Genomic DNA, 22,698 nt, shown 5'->3' with positions numbered 1-22,698 from the left:
GGCACCGGCCTCTTTGTATAAGTCTTTCAAATAAATAAATAAATCTTTTTTTAAAAAAAGGAGATAATGACCCAAAAAGTCTGTGCATGTTCAGTATAGATACCATTTTTCTCCTTCCTAACTATTTTCAATCTACAGTTGGCTGAAGCCACAAATGCAGCATCTACAGATGTGAAGAACCAACAGTAATTATTAAGGGGGCATTTTACAGACTGAAAGAATACTGTAACCTTACTGGAAGTTAACAAAAAAGTGAAGGTTCTTAAGAAACAGGTTGTCTTACTACTTTTAGTTTTCTATTCAGGAGGTATTTAACCTCCATGCTGAGCTCCTTTTGAGGGTAAGGGAACATTTTCTTGGAGGAAAAGGTGGAATCCTTTACTATTAAAGTTGAAATTCTGAGAAACGGCTGAAAGGGAGAAATAACCTTAACACTCTGGACTGTGGCTTTTAGTGTCCTGCAATTTCAGAGACATTTCCAGTCTTATTTATGACAGTTGACCAGATTTGTTACAGAAAACCAAGTCAAGGTTGTTATGTAGTGTCTTATTTAGGTAGGCTTTTTAGAACCTTCCACACACTTTAGGATGTTTAGTTAAGCAGAAATTTTACTAATTTAGAGCTTAAGTATATTGTGTTCCAGTATTTTCTTTTTTCTTTTTAAAGATTTATTTATTTTAAAGATAGAGTTACAGAGAGGCAGAGGAAGAGAGAGGTCTTTCATCTGCTGGTTCACTCCCCAGATGGCCACAATGACTGGAGCCAGGCCGATCAGAAGCCAGGAGCTTCTTCTGGGTCTCCCACGTGGGTGCAGGGGCCCAGGGGCTTAGACCATCTTCTACTGCCTTCCCAGGCCATAGCAGAGGGCCAGATCGGAAGTGGAACAGCCTGGACTCAACCGGTGCCCATATGGGATGCCAGCACTGCAGGCAGCAGCTTTACCCACTACGCCACAGCACTCGCCCCCAGTACTTTCTTGTTTGAAGGCTGTGTTTTCTACCAGGGATGGCTATCTAAAATACATGAAGATTGGAGGCTTTCTTTCCTCTGGGAATTTTTTTTTCTAAAATCTCTGAAGAATGAAGCTCAAATTTTTGGATCTCTGAAAATAGGAACAAAGCTTTTACAACCTTTGGATGAGTAAGCTAGTAGTGTCAGAAAAGGTAGATTTACTCTCCATTTATTCAGTTCATGGTTTCAGTACATATTTCCTTGGTTATTTTATGTACTGAGTAGTACTAAGTTAGGTGCTGGAAATGCAAGGGTAGAGTTTAATATCCAATTGATGCTACCGAACTACATTGTATAGGAGAAATAGAAGAGTTACCTTTGTATTTTCCTGAGCAGCCTAGACAGTGGCAATTTTGAGTAGCTCTTTTATTGTAATCTTCCTTCTTTCATGATCATCCTCCTGCCTCACATAGAGTCCTAACTAGGGAAGGGTTGAAAGAGTGGGTATCTGAAAGAGAATGAGCCTCAGTTAGTACAAGCTGAGGTTTATCTGAGTCAGGGTTCCAAGGGCTGTCAGAATGGGGTAATTTCCTGCATGGAAATGCCAATTTTGTGGTTTGGCACTTGGAACTTTTTTTTAGTTTATTTGAAAGGCAGAGTTACAGAGAGAGATCTCTTCCATCCATTGGTTCACTCCCCCAGATGGTCGCAGTGGTCACAGCTGGGCTGGTTTGAAGCCAGGAGCTTTTTCTGGGTCTCCCAAGTGAGTGCAGGGGCCCAGAAACTTGGGCCATCCTCTGGTGCTTTCACAGGCACACTAGCGGGGACTGATCGGAAGTGGAGCAGCCGGCACTCAAACTGGTGCCCATATGGGATGCTGACAGTGATGGCCTCCACTTGGAACTCCTTATTCCTAGGCGATGGTTTAGCCAGAGAGAAGGGGATTTTAGATAGAAAAGTCAAAGCATCCTTGCTTGTGGGGTCAGGAACTAGAAGCAGTGAAAACTTAGAATTTCCCTGGGAGTGGAACAGGAATGGGACAGTTTCTGTGTTGGAGCAAGATTTCTCAACCTTAACACTGTTGTTGTCTTGAGCTAGATAATTCTTTTTTGTGGGGGGCTTAGAAGCATCCCCAGCTTCTACTTGGTAAATGCTGGTAGTATACACCTTCAGACGTTACTAAATGTCCCTTAGGAAACAAAATTGTCCCTGGTTGGAAATCTTTGCATTAGAGTATGGTAGGTAGTCCAGAGATGTGTAGAATTGAGAAATGTCCTTAACTTTCATAGTTATAAAACTAAAAGGTAGTGGCATGATTTCTTTATCATATAGTAGAATTTACTTTCCTTATTTAGTCGGCAAACATTTGAAATCTCTCCTAAATTCCCAAAAATATGTGGACATCTCCCATTTGTGGGATTTTGTTGTTTTACAGTGAGCATGAAACAAAGAACTGCGGGGGCAGAGTCCAGCTAGAGTGTGTTAATGAATCTTTCATTAGACTTGATCAGGCAGGGTACCTGTAACAGCATTGAAATCTAATTTATTTCAGCACCTTGCATTGTCAGCCTTTTTCTGTTGAAACCATGTTATAGGCCCACCAAGTAGAAGCTCTCTGATTGTAGTTAACAGAAAAGCAGTCCATTTGGCTTTACTGTGTTAAACTTAAGGGCAATGTCCCTTACCTCTTTTTTTATTTTTTTATATTTTTTTACAGGCAGAGTGGACAGTGAGAGAGAGAGACAGAGAGAAAGGTCTTCCTTTACCGTTGGTTCACCCTCCAATGGCTGCTGCAGCCGGCGCACCATGCTGATCCAAAGCCAGGAGCCAGGTGCTTATCCTGGTCTCCCATGTGGGTGCAGGGCCCAAGTACTTGGGCCATCCTCCACTGCACTCCCGGGCCACAGCAGAGAGCTGGACTGGAAGAGGGGCAGCCAGGATAGAATCCGGCGCCCCGACCGGGACTAGAACCTGGTGTGCTGGCGCCACAAGGCAGAGGATTAGCCTATTGAGCCTCGGCGCCGGCCCTTAACTCTTAAAAATGAAACATAAGGACGCTTAAGAGATCCATTTATATATACCTGGGACTGGGGCTGGGTTCTTGTCTGATTGTACTTCCTGGTTTGAGAGCTGTCTGCTGTTCTCTGGCTGGTTTCTTTTCATTTGGTGAAAATCCTGTTTGTTCAAAGGGAGACACCCTCCTTTGCTTTACTGTTCTTTCCCGCTCTGGATTGGAGGTCAGTTTATCATCAGGCTTTGTTGTGAAGAGCATTTTGGGTAGGAAGCTTACAATGAAATAACTCTAGGTTTACTGCTGAGAACTGTTTTCAATTTCATTGTATCCCAGTATTGTAATTCCATATTTAAGTGACATCTGATACAAGGAATCAAGTTGCATATGAAGAAGAATGGCTCGATCTTCTCTGGTTTTGTAGTATCTTCCATTTGGTAGTAATTTTAAATTATATTTAGATCTTTTATTTGTTTTAAAAATATTTTATTGGGGCTGGCACTGTGGTGTAGTAGGTTAGGTCTCCGTCTGCAATGCCAGGATCCCATATGGACTCCAGTTCAAGTCCTGGCTGCTCCACTTCCATCCAGCTCCCTGCCAATGCGCCTAGGAAAGTAGTAGAGGATGGCCCAAATGCCTGGGCCCCTACACCCACATGGGAGACCTGGAGGAAGCTCCTGGCTTTGGCTTGGTCCAGCTTCTGCCATTGCGACCGACCGTTTGGGGAGTGAACCAGTGGATGGAAGACACTTCTCCCTCCCTCCCTCCCTCCCTCCCTCCCTCCCTCCCTCCCTCCTTCCTTCCTTCCTTCCTTCCTTCCTTCCCTCTACCTTTCTCTCCCTCTCCCTCTCTTTCTCTCTCTGTAACTCTGCCTCTCAAGATCTTTTTTTTTTAATATCTATTTATTTATTTGAAAGAGTTACAGAGAGGTATAGGGAAGACAGAGACAGCGAGAGAGATGTCTTCCATCTACTGGTTCACTCCCTAAATGGCTGCAATGGCTGTAGCAGCACCGAGCTGGAGCCAGAAGCTTCCTCTGGGTCTCCCTTGTGGGTGCAGGGGCTCAAGGACTTGGGCCATCTTCTATTGCTTTCCCAGGCCATAGCAGAGAGCTGGTTCAGAAGTGGACCAGCTGGAACTCAAGCCAGCACCTATATGGGATGCTGGCACTGCAGGTGGCAGCTTTACCTGCTATGCCACAGTGCCAGCCCCAATAAATCTTTTTATTTTATCTATTTATTTGAAAGGTAGAATGACAGGGGGAGAAGGGTGAAGACAGAGATCTTCCATCTGCTGGTTCACTCCCCAGTTGGCCATGGTAGCTGGGGCTGGGCCAGGCTGATGCCAGGAGCCTGGAACTCCATCTGGGTCTACTACTTGGGTACCAAGGGGCCTGAACATTTGGGACATCTTCTCCTGCGTTTTCAGGCCGTTACCTGGGAGCTTGGGTCAGAAGTGGAGCAACAGGGACTTGAAAACCTGTGCTCTGGCATTGCAAATAGTGGCTTAACCTGCTGTGCCAGAACACCAGCCCCCTATTTAGACCTTTTAGAAGTAATTATATTTTTGAAAACTAAGCAGTTCTAGTAATAATAGCTAATGTTTATTAAGTGCATTTTGGATGACAGACACCATACCAGGGCCTTTGTATAGTTTTTCTTGTTTAATCTCTCAAGCCTTGTAATTGGGCACTTTTTTTTTTTTTTTAAGATTTATTTTATTTATTTGAAAGACAGAGTTTCAGAGACTAGAGAGAACTTCTGTTCACTGGTTCACTCCCCAAATGGCCAGGGCTGGGCCACACTGAAGCCAGGAACAACTCCCACATCGGGAGAGGGACCCAGCGACTTGGGACATCTTTTGCTGCTTCCCTAAGCACATTAGCAGAGAGCTAGATTGGAGGAGGAGCAGCTGAGACTTCTACCAGTGCCTATATGGGATTCCAGTGCTGCACGCGGAGGCTTAACCTGCTATGCCACAACACCAGCCCACTAAAATTTTTATAAATAATGAAATTGAGGCACAACAAGTTGAAGTCAATTTGTTCAAGGTTAAGCAGCTTGTAAGTAGAGCCTGCTGCCTTGCGTTACCCTCACTGCACAGAGAATTTTATGTGTCTGGGAAACTTGTTGTAAATGAAGTGGTGGTCTGATGACCCTCGGGTAAAAGTGCATGGAGAAACAGATGCCAGGCACCAGATAACTTACCATTCCTTTTATTTTCTGATTCCTGTGAGCCATCCATGTATTGTAACTAGTTTGTAATTTGTGAAACAGGATGTGTGTTTTGCTCTCCCATGGCAGCAGAGAGGAGGTCTCTGGTTTCTTCTGGATTCAAATAGAGATTGGAAAAATGAACTGTGACTCTTGAATGAGTGGGAGGATATAGTCCAGTGTGCATTGGAAGGCTGAGGGTGTGTGTGTATCCCACACACCTGGGGAGATACGGCTGTGCTTAAAACTGTGGAAGAGAGGGGCTGGCGCTGTAGTGCTGCGGGTTAACGCCCTGGCTTGAAGCGCTGGCATCCCATATAGGCGCAGGTTCTAGTCCCAGCTGCTGCTCTTCCGATCCAGCTCTCTGCTATGGCTTGGGAAAGCAGTAGAAGATGGCCCAAGTCCTTGGGCCCCTGTACCTGTGTGGAAGACCTGGAAGAAGCTCCTGGCTTCAAGTTGGCGCAGCTCTGGCCGTTGTGGCCATCTGGAGGGTGAACCAGCGGATGGAAGACCTCTCTCTCTGTCTCTACCTCTCTCAGTAACTCTGTCTTTCAAATAAATAAAATAAATCTTTAAAAAACAAACAAAAAAACTGTGGAAGAGGAGAGGTGGGAATCAGATGAATTGGCACTCCAGGTATAGCATTTCCAGGATTTCTGAAGTGAACTACTAAGTGTCTTTGTTGCTCTGTGGTAGAAATTTTGGAAGAAATTTAACAGAAATTAGGGCATGAACTTTCCTTTTTTGTTCATTTCAAATGGAATTTTTTCAAAAAATATTTACTTATTTGAAAGGCAGAGTTACAGAGGGAGACCGAGAGAGAGAGAGATATCTTTCATCTGCTGGTTCACTCCCCAGATGTCCACAACAGTCAATGCTGGGCCAGGTCGAAGCCAGGCGCTTCTTCCGGGTCTCCCATGTGGGTGCACGTGGGCCACCTGCTGCTGCTTTCATAGGCGCATTAGGGAGTTAGATCGGAAGTGGAGCAGCTGGGACTCAAACTGTCATTGGTATGGGATGCTGGTGCTGCTGACGGCAGCTTAATCCCCTGTGCCATAGCAGCAGCACCCTTAGAAGGATTATTCTCATGTTTATATTTCAGACCCACCCGCTGCTAAAGAGTGGCTTTAACTGATAGAGAAATCCCGGAGAACCCTGAGATCTTTTCCTTGAAGAGGGCCAGTTTTTTCATGAATGCATATCAGGTTGAGGTCGTTTTAGAATGAAGATAGGAAATCCTGTATGGGAGATAAGTCAGTCCTAAAATGTTGATTTTTTTTTCCCCCTTAAATCAACAAAACACAAATTGCTTTTATTTCTTAGAGTTCATTTAAAATTGGTTGGAGTAGAGACAGTTAGGATATTTAGCCAGGAATATCATAACAGTTATCATGCCATGTACTATACAGCATTTGAATTTCATATTCAGAATTGTGTTATATTCACACATATGCCTGGTAGTGTCTGACTTGAAGTGTGCAGCACATTCATGAGTGTAACTATTACTGACCTTGTCCAGAGATCATATATATGTTCTGAACCAAGCTATTCATCTTCTTAAAAGCTTTACCTCTGGTTCTCTTTTAAAAGGTTATTTGAAACATTACCTAAATTTTCTTATTGCCAGTTCTTGGGAGCTTGTTAAAGAAGCCTTTCTATCTGAATTATTCTGCCCTTATTGAAAACATTGTAACATAATCCAGGGAGATGGGTTTTTCTGTATGATGGATTGTGTCTCATGTCAAGTTAGTGTGTACTGTTTCAGCAGAGTATATGATTGATGTGTCATGTCAAACTTCAACAGTTTTGGCTTCTGCATCTTTCTTTCCTCTTTGCTCATTTTAAAGTGCAATTGTGATCAGTGACTTCACTTTTTATCATTCCTAGTATTAATCATATCACATCTGGGAAAGGGTAAAAAGTTAAGAATCCCCTCAGTGATGTCAGCATCGTGTTGTTATGTGACCCTTTATTTTTTTTATGTTAACGTGATATTAATACAAAGCGAATAGATTCAGTGTAGTTCATAGATACAATTCTAAAAATATGGCGATATTCCCTTCTTCCTTCCTTCTCTCCCTCCTGACCTTTAATATTTAAGCCACAAAACCAAGGAAATAACTATTCGGGACACCATCTTTCTTTCTGTGACAAAAGGAGAGAGGGAGGGAGGGAGAGAGATGGAGAGAGAGGTCTTCCATCTGCTGTTTCACTCCCCAAATGGCCATGACAGCCGGTGCTGGGCCAGGCCAAAACCAGGAGCCCAGAATTCCATCTTGGTCTCCCATATGGGTGTCAAGGACCCAAGTACTTGGGCCATTATTGCTGCTTTTCCATTAGCAGGGAGGTAGACTGGAAGTGAAGCAGCCTGGATTGGCACCAGTCCTCACATTGGATGCTGGTGTTGCAAGTGGTGGTGCACTGTGCCACAGTGTTCTTGGAACACCATCTTAATGAAAGCTTGTCACTGATGACATTTTTCTGATCTGTGTTCTTGGAGTCCATGGTATTTCCCATGTATAAGAAGTAGAATATTGCTGGATGATTAGGGTTTTACCATTATTGTTACCTTTTCTGAAATGTATTCTCCTTTTCAAATCCCTTGACACATGTACCTAACTGTATTGTCTTTAGTAGTCTAGGGCTATAGATAGGATAACTAGAAACTTTGTTTAGCTCAAGTATAACAACAAAACCAAGCAGGGTGTATATCAAATGCTTTTCCTGTCAATGCTTCCTGTCAGAAAGATGGCTTTGGGGACATTCTGTGGACCCTAGGAGTGGATCTCTGGCCTTGCTTTGAGGATTAAAAACACAAGGATGGAGAATGTTCAATGTTAAAATAGAGGGAAGATACCTAAGATAGAGGAATAACCTGGGCTGGGAATTTGGAAGGCGGGGCTTACACTGAGGAAGACTCTTCCAGGCTTGTGTCTTGTTTATTCTCACTGACTCTCCATAGCTCTACAAAGCTAGCATTACATCTAACAAATTTTGTTTATTTGAAAGGCTCAGGGAGAGAGAGATCTCCCAAGTGCCTACAACAGCTGAGGCCTGGCCAAGTTGAAGTCAGGATTTGATCTGTGTCTCCCACCTGGGTGGCAGGGACCCAGCCATTTGAGCCATTACTTGCTACCTCCAAGGGTGGCAGGAAACAGGAATTAAGAGCAGAACTGGGACTGAAACTCAAGCACTCCAATATGGGATGTGGATGTCCCAAATGTCATCTTACCTGCTAGGGCAAGTGCCCACCCCTGCAAAGCTCATAAGGCTGTTTGTGTAGGGAATATTCTCTTTTCTCATTCTCCACTTCACCTCAAAGTACTTAGGTAAGAGAAGGGTAAGTAGGTAGAGGGCATTCCAAATGACGTAACCTTGTTTAACCGCCAGTATTTTTTTTCCTCCCTCTCTCTCCCCTCCTGCAGAAATGGAGGCAAACGACCATTTTAACTTTACTGGCCTTCCCCCTGCACCTGCTGCCTCAGGACTGAAACCCTCTCCTTCCTCAGGGGAGGGCCTCTACACTAACGGGTCTCCCATGAACTTCCCCCAGCAAGGGAAAAGTGAGTGTGAGGGTCATCACGTGGCCCGGGGAGGGAGTGGGTCTCATTCCTTTTTAGAGCAGGTTGATGGGAGAAGACTTGGCTCTACCTCAGCCCATCTGCCCTACAACGACTCCTGTCTGTCAGGTGGGGAGGGAGGAATTGAATCCATAGAATGCCAGCTGCTGGAGAGAAATCAAGCCTCTAAGAGCAAATTGTAGTGGTTTATGGAAGCACCGCTTTTACTCTTAAAGTTGGAAGGGATTAGAAAATCTACTGGCTTGTTTATATTAGTCTGCTCTTCTGTCAGGACTGTTTCCTGGCTACTACCAGAGAGTGATGAGGTGGTTACTGCTACTGATAACCAGGTTGGACCCATGAGAAAGAGATAAAGGACCAGCCCTCTGAGAAGCTGTTTATAGAGGTTGGGGAAGCTGGGCTGGGCTGGAACCAGTAGTGCCCTGGGTGGGGAAATGGGGTGAAGGGTGAGATGTGTTTGTCTTTGAGCTTGTAGCAAAGAAGGCAGATGCTAGAAGGGTTTGTGCCACCTTCTGTCCTTGGTAGATGGTAGGGACAAAGGAGGGGCCAGTGCTTACCTAATTCCCCAGAGAGTAATACATAATTCCAGATGGAAGTGTTGCTACCAGGATCTGGCTTATCAGTTGCTCTGTACCATGGCTTTGCCAAGTACCTATCTAATCTGGCTTGGGTTTCAGGTCCTTTATGCTTAGAAGCAGAGAAGCTCACATGCTTCCTTCCTTGTCGCAGAAAAATACAGGCTTTTACCTACCACTTCTCCCTCCTGTTTTCTACGAGGGGGTTGCAGAAGAAGCTTCTTTATTTTATTGGGGTTCTTCCCCTTCTCAAGATTTTTTTGGTGTCTTGATTCCCATTATTTGATGGTTTTTCCTTCATCATCCCAGAGGTTGCCATTGGTATTCAGAGCTGAATTCCCTGGTCATGCCAAGATTTTTATTCACTACATATTACCCTCCAGTGCCCATGGGGAGGGCTCAGCCAAGCCTCTGAGCTGGAATCTTGTCGCTGTGGTGACTACAAATTCTATTCTTAGCCTAGCACAAAGTGCAGGATCTGCATGTGCCAGTGAGGTGGAGGCCGTCCCTTCTGGTGCCACTGTGGGACCAGATAGGCACTAGGAAAGGGGTGTGTATGTGCGCAGAGTTCAGTCATGCCCTTCCGAGGGAGACGTTCCCTAGGGAATCAGAGTGGGGACGAATGCAAGTCACTGTAGGAGGTCTGCAAACAGCTTCATTTAATAATTTAAAAAAAAAAAAAAAAAAAAAAAAAAACTGCAGCCACAGCAGCTCATTGCTGGTCGCTCCCATGGCAGGCTGGGAAAGCTCTCCAGCCCCCTACCCAGCACCTTCAGCGGCAGAGACTAAGCATTATGCAGGAGCAGCTGGGTTTGGTGTTCCCCAGAGATCCAAAAGCTAAATATAACAGGGGAATCTCCCTCCTCTTTACCTTCCTGTTTTCTAGCCAGTGCTATTACTTTGGGGCTCTTTTGTTAACGTTCCTGACATACATATATGTTACTGACCCGTCTTTCTCCTTCTCTGCCAGGTTTGAATGGGGATGTGAATGTTAATGGCTTATCTACTGTATCTCACACTACTACTTCAGGGATTTTGAACTCTGCTCCCCACTCCAGCACCTCACACCTCCATCACCCCAACGTGGCCTACGACTGTCTCTGGAACTACTCACAGTACCCATCTGCTAATCCTGGCAGCAACCTCAAGGACCCACCCCTTCTCTCCCAGTTCTCGGGGGGACAGTACCCACTCAACGGCATTCTTGGGGGCAGCCGGCAACCTTCATCCCCAAGTCACAACACTAATCTTCGGGCTGGGAGCCAAGAGTTCTGGGCCAACGGTACCCAGAGTCCCATGGGGCTTAACTTTGACTCGCAGGAACTGTATGATTCCTTTCCTGACCAGAATTTTGAGGTGATGCCCAATGGACCCCCTAGTTTTTTCACCTCCCCACAGACTTCTCCCATGTTGGGATCTAGCATCCAGACCTTTGCACCCTCCCAGGAGGTAGGCAGTGGCATTCATCCTGATGAGGCAGCAGAAAAGGAGCTGACTTCCGTGGTGGCGGAGAATGGCACTGGCTTGGTAGGCAGCCTGGAGCTGGAAGACGACCAGCCAGGTATGCCTGGGTCCCTGAGCTGGGGGGCAGGGGGAGAGGGGAAATTGGGTTGTGGGGACAGTGGCTTTTGAGGTGAGGAAAACTTGTCTTTCCAGCTCTCTACAGTGCAGGCTGATTTGCATGTTGGTGATTAGCAGAGCCAAGTGGCTGGTGTTTTTGTGGTAGCAGCACCAGCTCGCGAGTGGGAGTGCAAATTATTTCAAGCTCATGCAGAGCTGCTGGCCTGGAGAGGGCAGGTGGGCGAGCCTGAAACAGCCCCAACAGACACCCTGCACCAAGAAGGGCTTCTTCCAAAATGCGTAAAGGAGTTGGGCCTTTAGCAGTTTGCATTGAGGCCGTTTGGACTGGCTGAAGCAGGGTCAGACTGGCTGCTAAGGTGGCCTGAGCCCCAGTGGTGATTGGCATGTACAGGAGGGAAGGAGGCAGGGCAAGCACATCATTGCTTGTCTGCTCAGTTTCCCTCATTGTTAGTGTTGGTACATGTGACGACTCCTCATCTTCTCTCTCAAAAGAGAAAAGTTTAGCATGTAGTTGATTCCCTGTCCAAGGGAACCACCCTGTAAAATCATAGTGTGTTTTCCCTTCCCACTGGATGGGGAAGATTTCTGAGAACATATTGGGGTTCTTGTGTCAGGCCTAACTCCTCTGCACTGCCTCAGGATTGATTTTCCCAGCACACTTCTGCTGACATAGGGTATCTTGATGTGGTTGGTTCCAGCATGTAGAACTGGTGTCCTGGCAGCGATAAATGTTGAGTGAATGAAAACACTTCTAGCAAAGACTGCCTGCTTATTGTAGCTGAATGAGTCAGTTGAAGGCACTGATTTTTGACTTTTGCTGTCTCCTGGAATTCCTTAGAACTGAAGATGTGTGGCTACAATGGTTCTGTCCCCTCTGTGGAGTCATTACACCAAGAGGTCTCAGTCTTGGTCCCTGACCCCTCAGTGAGCTGTTTGGATGATCCTTCACATCTTCCTGATCAACTGGAAGACACTCCAATCCTCAGTGAAGACTCCCTGGAGCCCTTTGACTCTCTGGCACCAGGTGGGCTGGCTCCCTTCAGCAGCTGGAAGAGCTGGTAAACCAGGAACAGGATTAAGGAATATGGGGTGCTGGGACCTCCAGATAATCCTGTGGCAGACACACCACTGGCCTGCCTGGGCCAGCTGCACTCTGAGCTGAATTGGTTCATTTCCCAGGTTCTCTCCTAGTGTTCCATTTGGCCAAGAGCCCTGAGCTATAATAATTCACTGGATAGGGACCTACTACCAGACAGGTGGACTGTTTGGGTTCTAACTAACTAGAAAGAAAGCATTCACCAGTTAATAGTGACCTTTTACCCTAGTGCAGTATTAGGGAGTCCTGTTTCAATGATAAATGCTAGAATTTTGCAAATCTATGTGGGTAGACGTTCAGTTAATGCCCTTCCTTTTGTTTCTATCTCAGACTTAGGATTTCTACAGTCTCATAGATTTAATTATTGTCTTAAAGATTTGTTTATTTTTTAATAAAGATTTAATTATTTATTTGAAAGAGAGAGAGAGAGAAACTTCTGTCTGCTGGTTCACTCCCTCAAAAGGCCACAACAGCCAAGGCTGGGCCAAGCCAAAGCTAGGAGCTTCTTCCAGGTCTCCCACATGGTTGCAGGGGCACTAGCAGTTGTACCATCTTGTGCTGCTTCCCCTGGCACATTAGCAGGGAAGTGACTTGGAAGTGGAACAGCTGGAACTCAAACTGGCGCCCATATGGGATGCTTGTGTCACAGGTGGTGGCTTAACCCAGTATGTCTCAATGCCGACCCTGCATGACTTTATTTCAGGGAGTGGGCAGTAAATTTTTCCCTAATTTAATACTAGAAAAAATCTTTATACTGTGAAAATAGAATTGGGTATTGGGACCGGCGCTGTGGCATAGCAGGTAAAGCCACTGCCTGAAGTGCCAGCATTCCATATGGGTGCTGGTTCTAGTCCCAGCTGCTCCACTTCTGATCCAACTCTCGGGCTATGGCCTGGGAAAGCAGTAGAAGATGGCCCAAATCCTTGGACCCCTGCACCCATGTGGGAGACCTGGAAGAAGCTCATGGCTCCTGGCTTTGGATCCGTGCAGGTCCTGCTGTTGCGGCCATCTGGGGATTGAACCAGCCTCTGTCTCTGCCTCTGCCTCTCTGTAACTGCCTTTCAGATAAATAAATAAATCAAAAAAAAAAAAAAAAAAAAAGTGACACCTTCTTTAAAAAAATTGAGTATTAAACCAATGTTTCTTTAATATTGCTTTTTGATTTTTTTCTCAATATCCTGTATTCTGATTTTCCCGCCTCCTATGAAAAGAGCCAGTGAGCGGAGGACTTTATGGTATTGATGACACTGAGCTGATGGGTGCAGAGGACAAGCTGCCGCTTGAGGACAGTCCTGTGATCTCTGCCCTCGATTGCCCTTCCCTCAACACTGCTACTGCCTTCAGTCTCCTGGCAGATGACAGCCAAGCATCGGCCTCTATCTTTGCCAGCCCTGCCTCTCCACCCGTCCTAGGGGAGTCTGTCCTCCAAGGTAAGTAAAGAGAGGTGGAACGAAGTTCTTGACCTGTGAAACGTGAGAGAGTAGGCTCCATAGTTAGGGCCTAAAGGGTAGGAAACCTCCAAGAGCACCATGCTGGAAGCTGAGGGGATCTGACTAAAGAGAACAAGCCCCAGCCTGCGCAGCTGTGGTCTGTGCTCTGCACTCAGAAGAACTCGGAAGACTTGGAGTTCGCAGGCAGGAGGAAGCTGGAAGCTCAGGTGAAAGAGGAGTTTTCATAGAGTGACGTCCAGCAGCAGCTTTGTCCTGTGAGAGTGCTTGGGGACGAAAGCCAGAAGCTTATTTCTGTCTAACCCTAAGGAAAAACCCTTGAAGTTGCTCTGTCTAGCTTAGTCCAGGTTTGAGGAGGTTCTCGTCTTCCGTGACACCATTTTTCCTTTCCCACCCTGTTTGATTGGATTCCAGATAACAGCTTTGACCTGAATAATGGAAGTGATGCTGAGCAGGAAGAGATGGAATCTCGGGCTTCTGACTTCCCACCCGCCCTGATGGAGCCAGCCCCCGACCAGGCGTCCGCTAGTCCGCTTCGGCCTGCAGCCTCCCCAGCAGTCTCCCCCACAGCCTCCCTCTCAGTGTCTCCAGCCGCCTCCCCCGCTTCCTCCGCAACCCTCCCAGCAGTCTCCGTGACCGCTCCAGTGGCCTCCCCAAAAGTCTCTCCTGTAGCTTCCCCAGCAGCTTCCTCAGCAGTGCAGGAGGTCGGCAGCTTCCCCGAAACCTCTGCTGGCCTGGACGAGGTCGCCGGAGAGGGGGTCGCTGCTCCCAGTAGTGGTGAGTGTCCAGACTGCTCTGCCTGCAGCTGCTTCCCAGACGTTTATGTCTTTCCTCCTGGCCTGTTTAGTAGTTTGCTGAAACTCGAAACTCTTGGGTAATCCCCTGTTTTCCCCCCAAGGTGATGTCCTGAGAAGACGTATTGCTACCCCAGAGGAAGTTCGTCTCCCACTGCAACATGGGTAAATGCTCTCGTGTGCTACACGCATGGACGAGTTTAATGCATGTCTCTAGAACAAGGGCGCTCCTTTGTCCATCTGAGGTGGGGGAGGAATGGGCTAGGTAAGAGTAGATGACAGGAAACTTAGCCGCAATGCTAGTGTTTCTTGAGATGTCCTGGGTTTTCCTTCTCTCAGGGTCTGTCTTCACTCACATTTTCTTCCTCTTGGGACTCAGTTTTGCTCAAGGGGCTCCAGCTATTACCTTTTCCAAACTAGCTGGCTTGTCCTCTTTTTAAGGAGAGAGGATAATGACGAATGGGGAGTGGCTTATTACCAATGAATTGAGGTGGTTTTGTTATGGTCCCTCTTTGGTGAAGTTAGGGCAGGAAGCTCCTTCACAGAGGAGCAAGCCAGCTAACCTCAAGGGCCTGGTAGGATTAGCTGCCTTCCTGGGATTTCCCCTTCTCTCTTGGCTACTTGTGATCATCAAGTCTGAGTGTAAGGTTTAGTCATAGAATAATTTTGCTGCTTAGAACACAGGGTTCGTAATTAAATCCTGGCCTGCGGAGTCATTTCATGGAGTCAGCGTGGATTTCTCTGTGCTGCCTGCCTCCCCATCCTCTGTCCGCTCTGTCCCCTTAGGCCTTCAGCTCTAGAGTGGAAACTCAGTGATTGCCCTGAACGGCCTCGGGGAGGGGTGTCTGGCTGCTTGGACGTCTGCCTTTGTGGAAAAGAGGGGTGGCGGTCTTTCAGAGCTGGGGCATTTTGCTGCATTGCTTTCCTCCTGAGGGGTTTGCAGATTTTTTGTAGTTCAAGTCTGCCGTTTAATCAAGCTTGTGTGTCCTGCAGCATTTGCATTTGCATGCAGTTCTAGTGAGACAGATGCGGGAGGGTCATCTGCTCAGTGGGCTTGCTCCTGGGTGGCATGGGGAGTGAGTAGGGGTGTGACCTGGCGACAGGGCCCGTGTGCTTCTCTGGCAGGTGGCGGAGAGAGGTGCGCATCAAGAAGGGCAGCCACCGATGGCAGGGGGAGACATGGTATTATGGCCCCTGTGGGAAGCGGATGAAACAGTTTCCAGAAGTGATCAAGGTAATGTGGCTTTTGTGGGCTTTTTAAAAGGAAGCACAGACTCCTTTCCTTGCGCCCAGTAGCAGCAGGCTGGCATTGTTTGCTCCAGGGCCTGTTCTGCTTGTGGTGTTGCTTTCCAAAGGCATGATAGGGCTGTGACCTCATTAATGTTGCTTTACTTCCTCCTTGTAGTATCTGAGCCGCAACGTGGTACACAGTGTCCGCCGTGAGCACTTTAGCTTCAGTCCCCGTATGCCTGTTGGAGATTTCTTTGAAGAGAGAGACACACCAGAGGTACAGACTCAAGGGTTTATATATGCTTCTGTCACTGAGAAAGGTAGTGGACAAGCTGCAGCTTCTTGTAGGGTTTGGGGATTCTGGGAGGCACTGACTGGTTCAGAAGGCCTAACAGATTCCTTCCTGTAATGGTCTCCCTCTTTCCCTTAGGGCTTGCAGTGGGTACAGCTCTCGGCCGAAGAGATTCCTTCCAGGATCCAGGCAATTACTGGCAAACGAGGCCGACCTCGAAACACTGAGAAGTCTAAGACTAAGGAAGTTCCCAAGGTGAAACGGGGCCGAGGTCGGCCCCCCAAAGTCAAAATCCCTGAGCTATTGAATAAAACAGATAACCGCCTCTTAAAGAAACTGGATGCCCAAGGTACAGTGGTATTTGTTACTGTGGGATTCCGCTCCTTTCGTGAGGTACCTGAAGCATTGCTGGTTACTAATGCTTGGGTTCCCCAGAACTGGGACTGCCATTATCTGGACAGAACGAGTCTGGAATGCAGCGTCTGGGCCCCAGCCCTTTGGGCACTACTTTTCTAACCCGCTTCTTCCTTGAGCTGCTCTGCCCCTAGATGTGGTTACAGAGCCCAAAGGAGAGGCCTTCTGTACCCGCTGTTACTCATTCTGCAGCTCCGTACTTGCCTGATTGCAGCTGTACCCTCTTGCCCTGCTCGTTACCACCTTCATGGAGATTCAGAATTCACATCTGAATTCAGAAGATAATCAGCTCTATTTTAGTAGGATAGAGAGGTGGGAAATGTCTGGGTTTTCTTCAGTAAATACTGCATTTACTCGTTTAGTGTGAAGAATAGGAAAACATTGAGTCGTTGGATTCTCATTCAGAGTTCAGCTCTGCCATGTTCTTCTGACTGTAGGAATGAGAACAAGTCTGATGTTTAACGGATGCTGTAAGTGCTTCATCTGCCCATGCTAGATCTGACTTAGAGGATTGCCATGTAGAAGTAGGGTGGTGTTTCTATACCAGAAACAAGAAGATGCACTGTTATGTTGAAAACATCAATTTGGAAATGCCCTATTGTTTGCAAAAATTATACTTCAGTATTCAGTTTTTCAGAAAGGAAGAAATTCAGATGGTTTAGTGGAGCGAGACTTAGGAACTGACTGTAAGCGACGCCACGCGAGGGTTAGTGTGACTGTAGTGAGGCGTCTGCCTTTTCATCAGGTGTATTCTGGGTTTGTTGGTGCCTCTGTCTGCTGCCCTCCTCTCCGGTAGTGTGGCCTTCTGTTTCCGTTCTCAGTTCCCTCTGCTATCAAGTCTGGGTTATTGCCCTTGTTGGGTAGCCTGGGAGAGAGACAGGCCAGAAGGCTACTCTGCCATTGTGGCTTCTTTTCCATCAGCAGGACCCCTTCCAAAGCAGTCCGATTGGAGCCAGGGGTTGCTGCTTCTGGGCAGGAGATGCCATTTGAGTTCTTTGTGCCACCTCCGTAGCAGGTGCCTCACCTACATTTTTTCTCCCAACGTTTTATTATGTATACTTTGAAATTAAAAAAAAAAAAAAAAAAAAACCAGAAAACTCTAGATTCTTCAGGGTGCTGCTTGGGAGGCCAGCTTTGTGACAGGTGTGTGCTGCCCTGGATGCCAGGGATTCATCGTCCTGTCTCACTTGATTACTTTTTCTTTCTGCCTTCACAGAAACACTGAGTGAGGAGGATAAAGCAAAAATCAGTAAAAGCAAGAAGAAGATGAGGCAGAAGATACAACGGGGAGAGTGCCAGACCACCCAAGGGCAGGTGAGGACATCAGTGGTGGTGCCCTGGTCACTTTGCCTACGACCTGCTTCATCTTCTCTTCCATCTCCCACATCTGCCACCCCTGTATAGCGGCACTTCCATTACCCTGACATTTCTTGGCTTTGATTTTAGCGAATTGGCTTGTTCAAGAAAATGTGGACACCTGCAAGGTGAGGGAAGGATCCGTTGCCAGCCTGTCATCCCATCGCTCGCCTCTCCTCCAGCACCTTTGTCTGTTTTTGAATCCTAGCCTGTGCAGAGATGCTGTCAAGGGTTTTGAGGAGAAATGACTTCTTCCTTTATGATTTACAGGCCAGAAACAAGCGGAAACAAGAGACCAAGAGCTTAAAGCAGAAGGAAGCTAAGAAGAAACCCAAGGTAAGTGCGTGTACACATTTGCTGAATATAATTTTGAAGCCACTGAACCGATACTTTGTGCCCCAGTCTTGCTTTGTAGTTGCATTTCTGGGCTCTCTCTCAGGCTGGGAAAGACCAGGACCAGGACAGGGTGGTGACTGGTGTCTTCATGGCACTCTTCGTTTCTCTCTGCTTTGGGTGTGTAGGTTGAGAAAGAGAAAGTAAAGACAAAGCAGGAAAAACTAAAGGAAAAAGTCAAGAGGGAAAAGAAGGAGAAGGTGAAGGTGAAGGAAAAGGAGGAGGTGGCCAGAGCCAAGCCAGCGTGTAGGGCAGACAAGAGCGTGGCCACGCAGAGGCGCCTGGAGGAGCGGCAGAGGCAGCAGATGATCCTGGAGGAGATGAAGAAGCCCACAGAGGACATGTGTCTGGCTGACCACCAGGTAAGAGGGGAGGGCTCTGTTAGAGGCAGAGCTTCGTGAACAGCACTCACAGGATGTGTGACAGAACTCCTTGCTGCTTCTGCCCCTCCAGCCTCTGCCTGACTTCTCCCGCATCCCTGGTCTGACTCTGCCCAGTAGGGCATTCTCAGACTGCCTGACCATCGTGGAGTTCCTGCATAGCTTCGGCAAGGTGCTGGGCTTTGACCCTACCAAAGACGTGCCTAGCCTGGGGGTGCTGCAGGAGGGACTTCTCTGTCAAGGTGACAGCCTGGGCGAGGTGCAAGACTTGCTGGTGCGGCTCCTGAAGGCTGCCCTCTGTGACCCCGGCCTGCCCGCCTACTGTCAGGTGAGCTCAGCTCCTCGGCAGCCGGGAGGGAGGGCCCGAGGGCCAGCCCTTTATCGTCTTACTTTCGCTTTTTCTTTGAGTTCCTCCCTCCGAACAACTAGAGGAGAAACAGAGCTTTCATTTCTGTTCTCCTTCTCTTTCCTTTTCTTCCTCTCTCCTTATTTTGTCCATTTCCCTTTATTTTATTCCTTTTCTTTTGTATTCTTCCTTCCTTCATAGTCAGTCTTCATGTTGTCCTTTCTTGATCCCATAGCATTCTGCTGTGTTTTACTGTTCCAGGTTCATGTGTCTCAAGTTGTTTCTCTTCCCTCTTCACTCCCGTTATGCTCTCCTCCACACAGTCCCTAAAGATCTTGGGGGAGAAGGTGTCTGAGATCCCCCTGACGAGGGACAACGTGTCTGAGATCCTGCGCTGCTTCCTTATGGCGTACGGTGCGGAGCCGGCCCTCTGCGACAGCCTGCGCACGCAGCCTTTCCAGGCCCAGCCCCCGCAGCAGAAAGCAGCTGTCCTGGCTTTCCTTGTGCATGAGCTCAACGGCTCCACCCTCATCATCAAGTGAGAGGCTGGGGGTGTCACAGTGGGCTGGGAGAGGGGCTGGCCTCCCAGGAGTCCTGGGGTGACGTGGATTCATTGCTGTGTTCTGAAGGGCCTCTTCAGAACTTGGCACTGAGTCTCGTTGCCCACCTTGCCGACTGGGTTCTAGGCTGAGACTCCATGTTCAGCTGCAGCCCCTTTTTCTATGACTCTCCCTCCCTCTTTCCTGTGCTGCCACTTTCGCCTCTCAATCCCATTCCCTGTTCTGCAGTGAGATTGACAAGACTCTGGAGAGTATGTCCAGCTACAGGAAAAACAAGTGGATCGTTGAAGGTCGGCTCCGGAGGTAGGGACAGGACTGAGCCCGGAGAGGGTGGGCCATAGCCAGAACCTCTGCCTGGAGTGCGATGCCCTCGCTCCTCCCTGCCGTGGGTTTGGGCTTGCTGGGGCTCTGAGTGGCCTAGAGTCTGGGTCTGTTAGGTTCCTCAGCGCGGTTTCCCTTACTCTCCTCATCTGTCTCCAGACTGAAAACTGCTCTGGCTAAGCGAACTGGGCGGTCTGAGGTGGAGATGGAGGGTCTGGAGGAAAGCCTGCGAAGGAGGCGTAGTTCTCGGATCATGGAGGAGACCAGCGGCGTGGAAGAGGAAGAAGAGGAAGAAGCTGCTGCCGCCGTCCATGGCCGCAGGGGACGGAGGGATGGAGAGGTACTGGCCAAAGACCAAGGAAAGTGGAAGTGGGAAAACAGATTATTTCTCTTTTTTGAGTTCTTTTTCTCAGTGTCCTCTTGCCTCTCTGCAGGTTGATGCCACAACATCTAGCATCCCAGAGCTGGAGCGCCAGATAGAGAAGCTGAGCAAGGTACCGTGCGGGCTGCTCCTGGGGCGGGGGTGTGTGGGGGCGGGCAGTGAGTCGCGTCGGAGCTGGGCCCGGGTGGTGCTGACTGCATAGGAACTGAGCTGTTAGCATTTCTCCCGTATACTGGATGCTTCACCGTTGTCACTTCGGAAGTGTGGTTTTTATTTGTTGTCTTCCTTTTCCACTGCCTACCCAGCGTCAGCTCTTCTTTCGAAAAAAGCTGCTACATTCATCTCAGATGCTTCGGGCAGTCTCCTTGGGTCAAGACCGATACAGACGCCGCTACTGGGTGTTACCATATTTGGCTGGTATCTTCGTGGAAGGAACAGAGGGGAGCTTAGGTAGGTGTGTGGGGGAGGCGGAAGGGGAGAGCCTAGATTCTGAATCCTGTCTAACAACAAAAGTTACACAATTTCTTTTGCTCTACCTGGTAGTCTTGGGTCTTTCATTTTATGAGAATCAGTATAGGGATGAAGAGCGCAGGCGCTGGGCCAGTTGTCTTGCCTACCTGTGAGCGTGCACCACACGGAAACACACCTGGATTTGATGCCCGGCTCCAGCTCTGTCTTCTAGCTTAATGCCAGTACACGTTCTAGGAGCAGTGCTGATGGCTCAAGCAGTTGGCTTCCTGCCAAGTTTGTGGAAGACCTAGATTGAGTTTCCTGCTTTTGGCTTCAGCCTAGCCCAGCCCCAGCCTTTTTGGGCATTTGGGCAGTGAACCAGCCAATGTGGGCTCTGTCTCTGTCGATCTCATTTTCTCTCTGGAGTAAGATTGCTCACCTCTTCCATTTACCAACTGTAGGCTTCAGTGTGTCATTTGTAGAGGTCTTTCATGAGGCTGGGAGTACAGTAACGTAAGTTAATACTCTTCGAATACTACTTAACAGAGTTGGTTCTCAGTAGATGCTGGCTTTTGATCTGTTGCTGCTGACTTTGGAGGAAAGTGTTTCTTTTCCAGATACTGTATTTATTGATATAAGCTGTTCTTATTCCAAGAGAAAATGAAAGTATATACTATGTTTAATTTTTTTTTAATCTGAAAGGCAAAGAGACCTAGCTCTCATCTGCTGGTTCACTTCCCAAATGTCTGCGACAGTCAGGGCTGAGCCACGCTGAAGTCAAGAGCCAGGAATTCAATCTGTATCTTGCACGTGGGGGCAGAGACTCAAGTACTTGAGCCATTACCACTGCCTCCCGGGTGCAGATTGGGAGGAAGCTGGGATTGGGAACAGAGCCAGGACTTGAACCCTAGCACCCCAGTATGGAATGTGGACTGCCCAAGTAGCATCTTTACTCCTTACCAAATGTCTTCTCCATCCTGGCTTATGTGCCTTCTTTCTTTCCCACTATATAGCTGTATGTGTCTTATGGTCTTTGCTTCTCTTTGTAGTTCCTGAGGATGCTGTAAAGCAGGAAACAGAGTCCTTGAAGGTGGCAACCCATCCTCCACCCAACCATGTGCTCTTCTCTGTGAAGAGGGAGCCTGGTGGCTCCAGCACGGCTGCCAGTTCTCCTGCCCGGGCCCGAGGCCGACCTCGAAAAACTAAGCCTGGGTCTCTGCAACACAGACACCCGAAGTCCCCTGCCAGAGGACAGGATTCAGAGGAGCCCCAGGCGCAGCTTCAGCTAGAGGCTCAGCCCTGTCCTCAGCTTCAGGCTCCTGCCCAGCCCCAGCCCCAGCCCCAGCCCCAGTCGTGTCCTCAGCCCCATAACGGATTCCTGGAGCCAGAAGGCTCCCCCGTGTCCCTGGGTCAGAGCCAGCATGATCTCAGCCAGTCGGCCTTCCTGTCTTGGCTGAGTCAAACTCAGAGCCATGGCTCCCTGTTGAGTAGCTCAGTCCTCACACCTGATAGCAGCCCAGGAAAACTAGACCCAGCCCCGGGACAGCCCCTGGAGGAGCCGGAGCCTGAGGAGGCCGGGTCCAGTCCTGATGCTCCAGCACCCTGGCTTAACTTCCCAGCCCCGACACCGTGCAATGCTGCCCCGACACCGCCCCCTGCAGGTTCCGAGGACCAGCCCGCACCCTCCCCTCAGCTGCCTGCCTCCTCCAAGCCAGTAAGTCACCAGCACTAGTGGTAGGTGCTTCATCTTGCCACAGGCTCCGTTGCCTGAAGTTAAGGGGCCTCAAAAGCATGGACATGCCCTCATTCCTGTGTTCTGTTCACAGGGCAGCAGAGCCAGTGCTGCCAACTCGTGTTCTCCGGTGCAGTTCTCTTCTACCCCTTGCCCTGGGCTGGCTGCTAAGCGGCGGACAGGAGATGCTGGAGAGATGACACAGAGCCCCACAGAGTTGGGACAACTGAAGCGGAGAGGGAGGCCTCCCAGTAAGTTCTTCAAGCAGATGGAGCAGCGTTACCTAACCCAGCTGACAGCGCAGCCTGTGCCCCCTGGTGAGTGACCTGGAAGTGGTGTGGAGGAGGAGTGACAGCTGCTTCCTGCCCCCGCCGGTCACATCCATGTGCTCTGCCCACAGAGATGCGCTCGGGCTGGTGGTGGATCCGGGATCCTGACGTGGTGGACGCCACGCTGAAGGCCCTGCACCCCCGAGGCATCCGGGAGAAGGCACTCCACAAGCACCTCAGCAAGCACAGGGACTTCCTGCAGGAGGTCTGCCTGCGGCCCTCAGCTGGCAAGTAGACCCGACGGCGCCTGCCTGGGGAGCCTG

The 22,698-nt window shown here is 48.6% G+C and overlaps 1 protein-coding gene across 18 annotated transcripts in view; it reads left to right on the top strand.

Moving 5' to 3' along the window:
- The window catches only part of BAZ2A (bromodomain adjacent to zinc finger domain 2A), a 36,614-nt gene that overhangs the window by 9,690 nt on the left and 4,226 nt on the right, over window positions 1-22,698 (top strand). For 13 of the 18 annotated variants that reach the window (XM_051832807.2, XM_051832803.2, XM_051832804.2 and 10 more), the window contains 21 exons: window positions 8,601-8,738; window positions 10,302-10,892; window positions 11,751-11,936; window positions 13,220-13,438; window positions 13,871-14,233; window positions 14,355-14,415; window positions 15,376-15,484; window positions 15,656-15,757; window positions 15,911-16,121; window positions 17,403-17,500; window positions 17,813-17,878; window positions 18,064-18,297; window positions 18,389-18,643; window positions 18,985-19,199; window positions 19,450-19,524; window positions 19,702-19,882; window positions 19,956-20,036; window positions 20,230-20,374; window positions 21,424-22,088; window positions 22,201-22,423; window positions 22,507-22,662. In XM_051832807.2, coding sequence (XP_051688767.1) covers window positions 8,603-8,738; window positions 10,302-10,892; window positions 11,751-11,936; window positions 13,220-13,438; window positions 13,871-14,233; window positions 14,355-14,415; window positions 15,376-15,484; window positions 15,656-15,757; window positions 15,911-16,121; window positions 17,403-17,500; window positions 17,813-17,878; window positions 18,064-18,297; window positions 18,389-18,643; window positions 18,985-19,199; window positions 19,450-19,524; window positions 19,702-19,882; window positions 19,956-20,036; window positions 20,230-20,374; window positions 21,424-22,088; window positions 22,201-22,423; window positions 22,507-22,662 — 4,372 coding nt within the window. In that variant the 5' untranslated portion in view covers window positions 8,601-8,602. The remainder of the gene's footprint in view (window positions 1-8,600; window positions 8,739-10,301; window positions 10,893-11,750; window positions 11,937-13,219; window positions 13,439-13,870; window positions 14,234-14,354; window positions 14,416-15,375; window positions 15,485-15,655; window positions 15,758-15,910; window positions 16,122-17,402; window positions 17,501-17,812; window positions 17,879-18,063; window positions 18,298-18,388; window positions 18,644-18,984; window positions 19,200-19,449; window positions 19,525-19,701; window positions 19,883-19,955; window positions 20,037-20,229; window positions 20,375-21,423; window positions 22,089-22,200; window positions 22,424-22,506; window positions 22,663-22,698) is intronic. The other 5 variants (XM_051832805.2, XM_070052378.1, XM_070052380.1 and 2 more) reach the window with 2 other exon arrangements.

The sequence above is a fragment of the Oryctolagus cuniculus genome, chromosome 11, assembly GCF_964237555.1.
Source record: "Oryctolagus cuniculus chromosome 11, mOryCun1.1, whole genome shotgun sequence".
Lineage (NCBI taxonomy): Eukaryota > Metazoa > Chordata > Mammalia > Lagomorpha > Leporidae > Oryctolagus > Oryctolagus cuniculus.
The sequence above is the reverse complement of the archived record's forward strand: the minus strand, read 5'-3'. Positions and strand labels throughout refer to the sequence as shown.